Source organism: Scyliorhinus canicula, chromosome 21 (assembly GCF_902713615.1).
Source record: "Scyliorhinus canicula chromosome 21, sScyCan1.1, whole genome shotgun sequence".
In the NCBI taxonomy this organism is placed as follows: Eukaryota; Metazoa; Chordata; class Chondrichthyes; order Carcharhiniformes; family Scyliorhinidae; genus Scyliorhinus; species Scyliorhinus canicula.
Window position 1 is genome coordinate 43,153,958 of NC_052166.1, and position 13,315 is coordinate 43,167,272.

The 13,315-nt window shown below is 43.6% G+C and overlaps 1 protein-coding gene across 6 annotated transcripts in view; it reads left to right on the forward strand.

Moving 5' to 3' along the window:
* LOC119955671 (rab GTPase-activating protein 1) overlaps positions 1-7,189 on the forward strand; it is a 223,105-nt gene extending 215,916 nt beyond the window's left edge. For all 6 annotated transcript variants that reach the window (XM_038782106.1, XM_038782110.1, XM_038782109.1 and 3 more), the window contains one exon: positions 4,541-7,189. In XM_038782106.1, the coding sequence (XP_038638034.1) occupies positions 4,541-4,663 (123 nt within the window). In that variant the 3' untranslated portion in view covers positions 4,664-7,189. The remainder of the gene's footprint in view (positions 1-4,540) is intronic.
* Positions 7,190-13,315: the final 6,126 nt, after the last annotated feature.

The following is a 13,315-nucleotide window of genomic DNA, read 5'->3' on the forward strand; positions in this document are numbered from 1 at the left end:
TCACTCGCCTGGACAAAATCCTGGAACTCCCTCCCTAACAGCACAGTGGGTATACCTACAGCTCAGGGACTGCAGCGGTTCAAGAAGGCAGCTCACCACCACCTTCTGAATGACAACTAGGGATGGGCAATAAATGCTGGCCTAACCAGCGACACCCACACCTTGTAAATGAATAAAAAAACATATATATATGAAAGTTGGTTCCACCAGTTAGCTTCATGTCACACGACTCCCACTTCTGCACATTCTCTTTGACAATGGATATATATCCCTCGTCTGGGTTCCCAAAATGGTTAAAGTGACCAACCTTTTTATTAATAAATTTAGAGTACCCAATTATTTATTTTTTCCAATTAAGGGGCAATTTAGCATGGCCAATCCACCTAACCTGCACATCATTGGGTTGTTGGGGTGAAACTCCACACGGACAGTGACCCAGGGCTGGGATTCAAACCCAGGTCCTCAGCGGCATAGTCCCAGTGCTAACTACTGTGCCACGTGCCACCCCTAACATTCCAACCTTTAAGACTTGAAAGGGAGATTGCAGGGTCATTTGTTCTAGCAAACATATAGACTACGGTTGGTCAACTTGGATTATGAACATAGATGACCTTCGTATAGTTTTTTTTTTAATTGTTCTCTGCGACCCGCATTAGTGTCTCTTCAGAGATAGTGAGATGCAAGTTTCTGTGATACTGCCGTGGTAGCTCCTTTGGTTCCTGGGTCAAACAGAATAGCTTCAGCCATTTTAAAGGGTCTTTATCCAGCTTTTAAAATTGTAGAAATAGCCATGAGGATATCTACATTAATTTTGATACATCTGAGAGTGTCGTCCCCTCAAGTGCATTTCCTAATTGTTGCAGAGGCTTGAGAACTGGCAGTCTAGCCGTTTAGTAAAGGATGTGCTTAAGGGGATCAGAAGGAAAAGAGAATTTGGCATTGGGGGACATTTTATTAAAAAATCAATTTTATGAAATTAATTCCACAGTTACGAAGAAAAATGCGCAAGTGCACAATTTTGAATATTGTCTGCATTACTATCAGCTTGGCTCAGTGGGAGAATTGCATCCGAGTTGAGGCTGTAGGCTCGAGCCTCATTACAGTTTTGAACACGCTGAAGTATGAGCTTTGATTAATGCTGAGGGAGTGCAGTATTGGTGACAGTGTCACCTTTTGGATCAGATGTTTAACCATGGCCCAACCTGCCTGATCAGCCTCTGACTACTAATGGTGAGCTGGCCATCATCTTCAGCCAGCGCCACGAGAACAGCTTTGCCTTACTGCTGTTTGGAGGGATTTGCTGAGTGTAGATTGGCTGCCATATGTGCCCACGGGAAAATAGTGGCCATAGTTCAGAGCAGGGATTCTCAGCCTAGGGAGAAGGTTTCAAAGGGTCACCAAAAGTAACCAGGGAACATCTGGAAACAGAAATAAAGCTTGTACCTGTAAATGAACTGCTGCCTATCCCAGAGAAATAACTACACTTTCCTGAGTGACTTTGCTGGCTAAACTAGGCCACCACTTCCTGAAGGCAGTTTGCTCGGTGAAGTGTTTTCAAGCATTTAGACAAAGCAGTTTATATCTTGTCATGAATTCAACCAGATGGAGACTGCCATGCAGCCACAATGAAGGAATGTGGAGATTCTGGCTGTGTGTGTGTCAGTCACCCGATCTAGTTTCCTTGAACCAACTCTGCATCGCGGTGAGTCAGGTGTGAGGGGAGTTTGCTGAGGAGATAGGGGACAGAATTAAATATATCTGATCAGTAACAGTTTAACAAGAGTGCAAAACATGACTTCAATCACGTAAGTAATTGCACTGAAGACGTTTTTAACAAGTGCATTTTAATGGGGAGGGGAAACATGATGCCAGATTTGAATGTTGACACAGGAATTGATGCTGAGGACCGGCAACAAGTTTCAAGATGGAATAAAACCAAAATAATAAATATACATTTGATCCAAATGACTTGGATATAGGAATAGAATGGACTATAGCCAAATTTGCAGATGGCACTGAAATAGGTGGGAAAGCAAGTTGCAGTAAAGCATTTACAAATGGCTATGGATAAGTTAGGCGAGTAGGCCAAAATTTGGCAGATGGAATTTAATATGGATAAGTGGGAGGCTATCCATTTTAGCTGGAAGAAAAAAAGGCAACTCTTCATTTAAATGGCGAGAAACTTGAAAATGTTTTGGTGCAGAGGGATATGGGTATCTTGGTGCATGAATCACAGAAAGTTAGTAACCAGATGCAGGTAATAAGGAAGACAAATTGAATTTTGGCATTCGTTGCTAATGGAATAGAGTATAAAAGTAGGGAAGTGTGCAACTGTATAGGGCATTTGTGAGACCAGACCTGGAGAACTGCTCAAGTTTTTGTCCCCTTGCTTGAGAATGGACCTAAATGATTAGAGGCGGTTCAGCGAAGGTTCACTAGATTGATACCAGGGATGACGAACTTCTTCTGAAGAGAGCTTGAACAGTTTAGGCTTATGCTCACTGGCGTTTAAAAGAATGCGAGGAAATCTAATTGAGGTATGAAAGCTGCTAAAGGGGATTGGTAAGGTCGATGTAGAGCAGATGTTTCCCCTTGTTGCACATTCTAGAGTGCAGTGGATGTCGTAACACAAATTTAAGGAGGAGCTGGATAGGTTTTTAATCAGTAACTCGATGAAGGGTTATGGGGAATGAGTAGGAAGGTGGGGATGAGACCGAGATGAAATCGGCCATGATTGTGCTGAATGGCGGAGCAGACACGAGGGGCTGAACTGCCGATTCCTGATCTTAGATCTTATGTTAAAATCCTCATCCATGCCTGTTGTTTCTTTAACTGACTATTCCAACACAATGCGTGCCAGCTTCCTACAGTCTACCCTCTGTAAATTCGGTTGCCCAAAACTCTGCTGCCTTTGTCCAGGCTCCCTATTAAGCAGGTACTTTGATTTTAAAATTCTCATCCTGTTTCAAATTCCTCCATGGCTTGCTCCTCGCTATCTCTGTAACTTAACCTCCTTACTCCCCGAAGCCTGTACACCATCAAAGCTCAAGTCAGGTATATGATGGAATACTCGCCATTTGTCTGAATAAGTGCAGATCAAACAACACTCATGAACCTCAATGCCATTCAGGACAAACCAGCTGCTTGATGGCATCCCATTCACCACCTTAAGCTTACTTCCTCCACTACGGTGGCAGCAGCTTGTGCCAACTACAGGATGCACTCTCGCAATTTACCGTGGCCCTTTTGACCACACTTTCTAAATCCTTGACCTCTAACACCTGGAACAACTAGGGCAGCGGTTACATAGGAACCTTCCAAGTCTCACACAAACCTGACCTGGAAATATATTGCTATTCCTTCACCGTCACTGGATCACAATCCTGGAACCCCTGCCCTAACATAATAGATGTTGCTGCACAAAATAGACTACAACAGTTCAAGGCCGTGACTCAGCACCACCTTCAGGGCAATTAGGACTGGTCAGTAAGTGCTGGCCTTGCCTGCATCAACGAAAAAAGTTAACACTAAAAGATGGTGAGGAGAATGGGGGAATAAATTTGGAATAAGCCCTGTTTAAATGTTGGGAGTTTCTCGGGTGAGGTTCCAGAATCCTGCTTTGCTAGTCCTGGATGAGATTGTCTGAACTGTTACTTAATAGGGCGGAAAGGGGTGAGTAAGTTAGGGTAGTTTGAATATTTAACCTGTAGCATTTATTGTTCACCTGTGTGAAATGCTGATTGTGTTCACAATGAGTGTTATTTTCAAACACCTAGTGAAAAATATAAGAGCTAACAAACCTGGCGCAGTCCAGCAGTTAAAAAAACACATTTTTTAAGCTCAGCAGCCTGAGAGCTCCAACACGCTGTGACATTATGTTCTCAGCTTGATGTACACATTCAAATCCCATTTCAAGTCAAGTTCTCGTTGAGACTTCCCGTAGCCGAGAGGAATATGTTGTCAGTATCTGGAAGGCAAAACTACTCCGAGGTTTCAATACTCAAATTATTCTCCAGTCCAAAAAAGAAAACCATAAAACATTAATAAAAGAATGTAGTGTCTCCCCCCATAATTGGTCATGATGTGGAGATGCCGGCGTTGGACTGGGGTGAGCACAGTAAGAAGTCTTACAACACCAGGTTAAAGTCCAACAGGTTTGTTTCAAACACGGGCTCAAACACGAGCCACCATAATTGGTGGCTGTGCCTTTAGAGATCTTTGTCCCACTCTCTGGAATACCTGTCCTGAATTTCCATCTCGCTCTTTATTTTTTTAATACTCTGTTAAAGCCCACCTCTTTGATCAAGCTTTGTATCGCCCCTCCTCATCTTGCCTCCGTTGACTCAATATTAATTTTCCTCATGGATCTCCAAAGCACCGTGGGACATTTTCCTACATTGAAATATTCAATAAATGCAAGTTGTTGCTTTTTACTAAAATTCCAGATGAATGGTAATTGTAAAACTCTGAACTACTTCAATGACAAAAGTGAAAAACTGACCTTTGTGGGATATTAATTTCTCTGGGTTTTTTGTTTCAGGACTTGGAGCATCATTTGGGTCTAGCATTAAATGAAGTTCAAGCAGCAAAGAAGACCTGGTTCAACAGAACAATAAGCTCCATTAAAACAGCAACTGGTGTACAGGGAAAAGAGACTTCATAGAAGCAACTGGGTGAATAGAGAAAATATACCAGTCCTGGTCAAAATGTGCTCACTTCTGATGTATACTAGGGACCAGAATGTGTATTCCTACATATACAATCTGTGGATTAACATGGTTAACAGCTCCCAAAAAAAAAATTCCATAAGAAACAGCTTTTACCTTTTAGAGTGGTCTTTATACTGCTGATGTTTAACACTCGCCAGACCTGTGCTGCAGTAGGTTTGGCTCTATTCTGTTCCCTTGAGACAAGCGGACACTCCATTCTATTATCTCATTTGAGACTTGCACAACAGAAGGTCAAACTTAGGTACCAGGAAAACGAGCTCTTTCCACTTGAAACAAAACAAATCTAACCGTTAACTTGAAACAGTTTTTGATTTTGCATCTTCTGTATACTCTTTTTGATATCAATTTATTTCTGTGTTTTGGAATCAAAAGGTTGGTGAGTAAGCAAAGGATCACAGCTCCACGGAAAAGCTGAATTCAATGTAGTTTTTAAACATAATCTGGGTTTCTAGTGGGGAGTCTGTAGAATGGGAGGCCTTTGCACCTTATGTATCTATTTATATTGGTTTATGTTATGCTGTTAGACACATCTAATGTGAGTGTCTGAGGGGCACTGATTTGTACATAAACGTGAAAGTTTGTTTATTTTTTAATTCTGCTTTATTTTTGGTTTCCTAATGCTACCTGGTGTAATATTGTACCATGGGGGCTGATGTGTCTGTGCTAGTGCTTTGTCCTGATGTCATACCACTGTCCTATTTGTTTGATGCCAAATGTGTTGTAACTTCCTCAACATTACGTGTGGACATTGTATTAGAATGCAGGAATTAGGGTGCACTGTGTATACTTCATGCATTGAAATATATACTGGTAAAAAACTACTGAGTTTGATTCCTCTGTTGTCCTTTTGTTACTCCGAGGATTTAATGTTACAATGTTCACCAGATGTAAATGGAATGTTGCCTAGCTCCAAGGACTTGAATCTCAACGGTTGCTATGCAACAAATTTGGTCCATGTCTGTTTGGCGTGAATTATAGTTCTTTTGTTAAAACCATGTGTTATTTCTTGAATAGTAGCTTTTCAGACAAAGGACCCCTGCTTAGGGACTGGAGTAAGCAATTTCTTATGTTTTATAACTAGAAATGGAATGATTCTGTTCGAGGGTGATGTAATCCCAATATTTGTTATACCTGCCAGAGGACTGTCAGCGGTTGAGGTATTTATCATGTGACAAATTGTGCACATAAACCTGTGTTCTACACCTGTATTTCACTACTACGCCATCAGGCTGCAAAGCTGCCGTGCTAAATTGTTGACTTGTATGTGAGTGATCCACGTATCACCGTGTTCTCAACCCATTACATTGCTCAGTTTTTAAACAATGGTTCCATTTATAGAGTATTTATCATGTCACACAGGAATCATTTTGATGAGTTTTATTTTTGTTGCATGCAGAGCTATGTGTAAAGGTCGACACCCTTTCGTGCATGTTAAAATGTCTTCACAATGGGCAAACTTTAGCATCCGTAGATAATCTAAAACAACACAGGGCTGTTGACTTTAAGAAATGTTCTTTCCCAAAATATGGACATTAACTGATCCACAAGCTCCGGTTTTCAGTCTGCTGAATGGGAGCCACGTGCTTATGGCCAGGAGAGGATGAGTGCAAAGAATAAATATTCCAGATCTCACCTACACCAGTTTCTACATCATGGGGAGCTTACACCCAAATTACCTGAGAATCATATTAGCATATGCTGAAATGTAAAAGCCCAGCATTAAACAAGTAGAAATCAATGTAAACAATTGAGGATGGGCAAAGCCTTAAACAAGTATTACCTTCAGTCTTTCTCACTTTTATTTATGGAAATTAAAATTTGAAGCAATCAAACTATATGCATGTTTTCTTTAAAATAAATGCAATTGTGGAATCTCAAATTAACAGATTCAGATCTATAAAAACAGTGAGATATAGAAAATACAGTCTGGGTCTCCTAAGGCAAAATATAAAAATGATTGATTATGACTGCACATGAAACTGTGGGTGTGGAATTATATTGATTCAAAACTAGGGTAAATTCAGGAAACTAGTGTTGTCTGGTCTTTTGCATTGGGAAAGTGGAGCTAGATTCACAGGCAAAGTGGGATTTCAGTGAACATAATACAGAGGTGGTGCAAAAGATTAAATAAGTTTGCATGGTGCAAGTTAGTTATATGCAAATAGTCCCCTTGTGGTGAAAACAGTGCAAATCGATTTATATATTTTAAAGCCTTTGGAGGAAATTCCAGGTTTATCTCATGTTTGGCGGCCAAATCATAGCTGAGAGAATAATGCCCTGCTGTTGGTGCTCTGTGGAGACATATGAAGTGAATCACTGTCCATACTTTGAGCTGCAACTAATCTGTTAGCTAGAACTTCAGGATAAAAGTGTTTCCCATTACTTTTCCACGATTCGAGACTTTAAATAAAGGCTTACAACACATTAAACCACATAACATAAACTTGCAAAAAAAAAAAAGCTGAACAGCATGGTCACAAAAGCAAGCTACTGCAGATGTTTGAAACCTGAAATAAAAACAAAAAAAATGCTGAAAATACTTGGGTCGGGCAACATCCATGTAGAGAGGAACAATTAACCTACCATCAGAAGTAATAGTTAAAAGTTAGTGATGTAACAGGTTTCAAGCAGCTCCCGAGACATACAAATGGGAAGAGGGGATGAAAGAACCAAAAAGGCAGGTCGGTGAAAGCAGGAGCGGATGGTAATGGAGCAATGAAACCCAAAGACGGGACTAGATTTGGTGTAAAGAAACAGCAGAATCATTACCAACAGTTGCTGTCTGAATAAATGCATTTAGTTGTCTGGCATTGTTGTACTCAGTATTAAGTTTGGACGGCTATAGAGTGCATGATCAAAAGTTGAGGTGCTGTTCGTTTAGTTTACATTGAGCTTCATTAGAACAGTATGAATGAGAGTTCAGTTGGGGGGGGGGGGCGGATTTAATTGATGAGCAATGTGAAGCTTGGGACTGCAGACTGAATGGAGGTGTTCCCACAAGGGGTCAGCCAATTTGTATTTGTCACCCCAGTAAAGAAGTCATGAAGACTGAATACAGTAGATTAATTTGAAAAGATGTACAAATAAATTGCTGTTTCACGTGGAAAGAGTATTTGGGGTGAGAAACAGTACCTCATCTTTCAATTAGACACACTCCAGTCTCCTTCATACTGCTGGTTAAGTGGGCCTTGCATGTTAACTATTTATAAAGTATTCCAGTTTCAGATTTTGGTGCATATTCAGAAAACCTCATTCACCTTATTGGAAAACTAAAATTAAGTTGCAATTTCGTTTCAGTTTTCTGTAGAGCAGCATTTGAATGGAATTTGTCTTCAATGTTGGCGTGAATTAGTTTTGAGCAACTGTTTAACCAAATACATTTTCTAATTAATTGTTACTTTGAAAAACGTGGGGAACTTTATACAACTGGCACAACAAAAGCAAGAATTCAATCATTAATTGATGATGAATTGCTGATGATAATTGATCCATTTTGTTCTGGTTATGGATACCTGATTAACAGACGCCTTACCAATTTTTGAATAGAGAATAAACATCGATGTGTGATTACTGTCTCTCACAAGTTGAGGTCTTAATTTGTCAATTCTTGCTTCCTCGTGAATAAAGAGTTAAAGGTAAGACCAAATAGTCAAACCCTACAAGTGTACAAACTCTCCCTTTGCACAATTCAACAATGGGAGTTGTTTCTACTTTTTGTTTTGATTCAAATAACATCAGGGATAATCTATGGATACAAAAATACTTTCCAATATCTACTTTTGAAATTTACTTTGCTCTCATTTTAAATTTAAACCTCCTGTTCATTTTGTCATCACCATAAGCTGCCCTTCGATTCAAGGATGAGGCCTAATCAGAATTGCAGAGTTCTCCCACAGGTCTGTGTGACTGGAGAAGCTGATTCTTGACCCACATGTCATGATATGCAAACATGCAGCTAATAAACACAGAATAGGACACGACCAATGAGCAGTTAGGGGTGGTATCTCACAGACCAACATCGACAGGGTGTATCCTCCGTATCACACCCCAGCACGTGGCTTAGAGCAAGGCTGGTTCAATTAGACTGAGTTACTACATTTAGATTAGAGAGCGAACTCATTGAACTCATTTCAAAGTCTGGAGCATCTTTTACTGGAAACTGCATCAAGTGGCAGCTTGTGTTATTCCAAATTACATAACACAACATGATGCCAGGAGTCTGTTCAATCTAGTTCGTTCAACTCAGTGAGATCCGTGACGACCAGCGAATGTATACCGGCACAATGGAAAAGATTCAGGCTCCTCACCAGCTCAGGACCTCCGGCAATCTCAGTGCCAACTGGCGGACATTCAAGCAGAAATTTCAGCTTTACGTCGAAGCATCAGACCTCAATAGTGCGTCTGATGTATGGAAGATAGCTCTCCTCCTCACCAAAGCGGGTGTTCACGCCGTGGAAATATTCAACTCCTTTCACTTCGCCAAAGACCAGGACAAGACAAAGTTTCAGACCATCCTGGACAAGTTTGACAGCCTCTGTGAGGTGGACAGCAACAACATTTTTGAGTGCCACATATTCAAGCAGCGATTGCAAGGTAAAAACAAATCCTTCAACTCATATTTAACTAACCTTAGACTGCGAGCGCAATCCTGCAACTTCGGTGATATCACTGACTCCATGATCAGAGACCAAATCGTTTTTGGAGTTCACTCTGATACTCAGAGAGAGCAGTTACTGAAGTCCATGCAATATGACCCTGCCAGTCCCGATTGAAACATGCACAGTGCATGAGCACGCTAAAAATCGCTATTCCCAGTACAAAACGGCAGAAAATGATAAACTAGTCTCCCACAAGGCGGAGAGTGCGCAGGCCATCTCCTGAATACAGCGCCTCAACATTGACGAAAGTGGCCATTTTGCATGCTCTTCCCTGGGCCCGACGCATGCACGATGTGAACAGGATAACGAAGCGGCCGAAACCTGCACTGCGCAGGTGCAAACGTCTGAGAACCGCACTGCGCATGTGCAACAATGCACGGAGCGTCAAGACGCCGACGTCATGACGTGTTTGAACTGTGGTACTGCCCATTTAAAGAAACACTGCCCTGCAAGAGGCAGATGCTGTTTAAACCGTGGGAAGCCAGGCCACTATGCAGCCCTGTGCAGATCTGCACCACCAGTCAGGAGCCAGCGCTCCCAATTCTGACGATGGCGCATCCGGAGTGTGCAACAATGCCGACAGGATTCTGATCCTGGTAGTGCAACGGATCCAGGTGCTGAATGCCTGGACAACGCCTACCGTGTGGGTATTATTACAAAGTGTGAATATGCCACACCAGACACATCGCAAGTCCAATCGATCCTAGCTGTTGATTCTGAGGACGAATGGCGAGCAGCGATGAAGGCCCCATCCAGTTCAAGCTGGACACAGGTGCCTCTGCCAACCTCCTCTCACAGGCAGATTTCAGACGCATTAAGAAGCCACCCACGGCCCTTCCAGCTGCCTGCAAGCTCCTGGATTACAATGGGAATGCCATCACGGCACTGGGATCCTGCCATCTGCACGTATTCAACCAACACACACAAGCACGGTTACGCTTTGAGATTGTTAAGCCGGACAGGGCGTCCCTACTAGGTGTGCACGCCTACAAGCAGCTGAACCTCATTCAAAGGGTTTATACCACAACATCCTCCCATGTGGATGTTCAGGCCGGCATCGACGACATCCTCGCCCAGTATCCAGATGTGTTCAACAGGATGGGCACGGTGCCATATCGATACAAGATTCTGCTATGATCTGATGCCAAGCCAGTGGTCCATGCACCACGACGAGTCCCTGCTCCACTGAGAGAGCGCCTGAAAGCACAGCTCAAGGATCTTCAGCAAAAAGGCATAATATCCAAGGTCACCGAACCGACTGACTGGGTCAGCTCGATGGTGTGCGTAAAGAAGCCTTCGGGGGACCTGCGCCTCTGCATTGATCCCAATGATCTCAATAAGGATATCATGCATGAACACTACCCCATCCCGAAGCGGGAGGAACTCAAGAGTGAGATGGAACACGCGCACTTCTTCACCAAATTGGATGCATCACAGGGATTTTGGCAAATCCAGCTGGAAGATTGCAGCAGAAGGCTCTGCACCTTTCAACACGCCTTTTGGCAAATACTGCTACAATCGCATGCCATTTGGCATCATCTCGGCATTGGATATATTCCGTCGCATCATGGAGCAGATGATGGAAGGCATTGAAGGGGTGTGTATATGGTCCACGACCGCTGATGAACATGTGTCCCGTCTCGAGAAAGTATTCTGCCGTGTACATGCCAACGGCCGAAAGTTAAACAGGTCTAAATGTTGTTTTGGCACATCGACGCTCAAGTTCCTAGGCGACCAGATCTCACAGCATGTGTGTGCCTGGACACAGACAAAATCAAGGCCATCTGTCCCCGAGGACAGAAAGGTGATGCTGCGCTTCTTTGGTATGGTCAATTTTCTGGGCAAGTTCATTCCAAACGTGGCCACACACACCACGGCCCTACGCAACCTGGTGAAAAAATCAACTGCCTTCGAGTGGAAGACGGAACACCAGACAGAGTGGCTGGAGCTGAAAGCCAAGCTCACCACTGCACCAGTCCTGGCATTCTTCGACCTGGACTGGGCAACAAAGATATCCACAGATGCGAGTCAGGATGGCATCGGTGCGGTGTTGCTTCAATGAGATGACACATCATCCTGGCACCAGTAGCCTACGCATCAAGGACAATGACGCCCACTGAAACCAGATATGCACAGATTCAGAAGGAGTGCTTGGGTCTTCTCACCGGCATCCTCGAATTTCATGATTATGTCTACGGCCTGCCGACATTCACTGTCGAGACAGATCATAGGCCCTGGTCCACATCATCCACAAGGACCTGAACGACATGACGCCTCGGTTGCAGAGAATCCTGCTTAAACTTAGGAGGTATGACTTCAACTTAGTGTACACACCTGGCAAGGAGCTCATTGTCGCTGATGCATTGTCCCGCTCCATCACCTCGCCCAGTGAGCTGCTGGAGATCATCCAGCACATCGAATCGCAGGTGCAGCTTTGTGCTAGCACTCTCCCGGCGACAGATGAGAAGGTGGTTCTCATCTGTGATGAGACAGCCAAGGACCCCCTCTTGCAGCGTGTCATCCACAACCTCACCAATGGCTGTCAGAAAGGGCAGTGCCCACAATTTTACAATGTGAAGGACGACCTGACTGTGATTGATGGTATCCTCCTCAAACTGGACAGAGTTGTCATTCCGCTCAGTCTCCACAGCTTGGTGCTGCACCAGATTCATGAGGGACAACTGGGCGTTGAGAAGTGTCGTCCCCTCCGCCACCTCTCCGGCGGTCGACCAGGATCAGAAGCAAGCCTCGGAGTCTGGACTTGTGAACATTTGTTTTGTTTGTTCTGTTCTGTTGTCTTCCGTCAATCACGTTAGACAGACTCATTCACATACGCCAACAAAACATAACTGGGAGATGTCATGATATGCAAACATGCAGCTAATGAACACATAGAATAGGACACGACCAGTGAGCAGTCAGGACACTCAGGGGTGGTATCTCACTATAAAAATGATGAGGCACTCACCGCGCCTCTTTCCACAGACCAACATCTACAGAGTGAGACAGGGTGTATCCTCAGCATCAAACCCCAGCACGTGGCTTAGAGCAAGGCTGGTTCAGTTAGACTGAGTTACTACATTTAGATTAGCAGAGTCGAGCTCATTGAGAACTGTGTTAATAGTTCAATAAACACTGCACTCACTTCAAAGTCTGGAGCATCTTTTACTCAAAACTGCATCAAGTGGCAGCTTGTGTTATTCCAAATTACATAACACATCGCAGGTCTAGGAGTACATGGGGCAGGTTATCCCACAAGTTTGTGGGATCCGGAGTGCTGCCGCTCTGCCTTGTCATTAAGGTTTTGGCCTTAAAGTAAGATGCAGCTTGATGGACAAGTTGCAATTTTGAACAATATGTTATGCTTCCAGTCATAATTGTCAATATTGCTGCTCTTCCAGGAAAGCTCGAGTGTCTTTCAAATGTTTTCTTTCACTTCTCATTGAATGCTGATAATTGAGATTTGAGAAAAAGGACTTGGTGGGGTAGACACAAGTGCAGAAAGAGACCATTCAGCCCATCGCATCTGCAGCGACCCACCCAATCTAGGACCACTCCGCTGCTCTATCTTTGGTAGCCCCAACTAACCACATCTTTGGACACTAAGGGACAATTTAGTATGGCCACCTAATCCACCTAACCTGCATCTTTGGACTGTGGGAAGAAACCAGAGAACCCGGAGGGAACCCGTGCAGACATGGGGAGAAAGTGCAAACTCCACACAGATACCCAAGGCTGGAACTGAGCCAGAGTCCCTGGTACTGTGAGGCAGCAGTGCTCGCCATAGTGGGCCAGAAATCTTTGGCCATTCAGATTCTCTTCCCGCTAGCAGCGTACCCCGTCCATGGGTTTCCCGGTGGCATGTGGTGGCTCCAAAGGGAAATCCCATTGGAGCCACCCCAGAGAGTAGAGACTCCCGCCACCAGC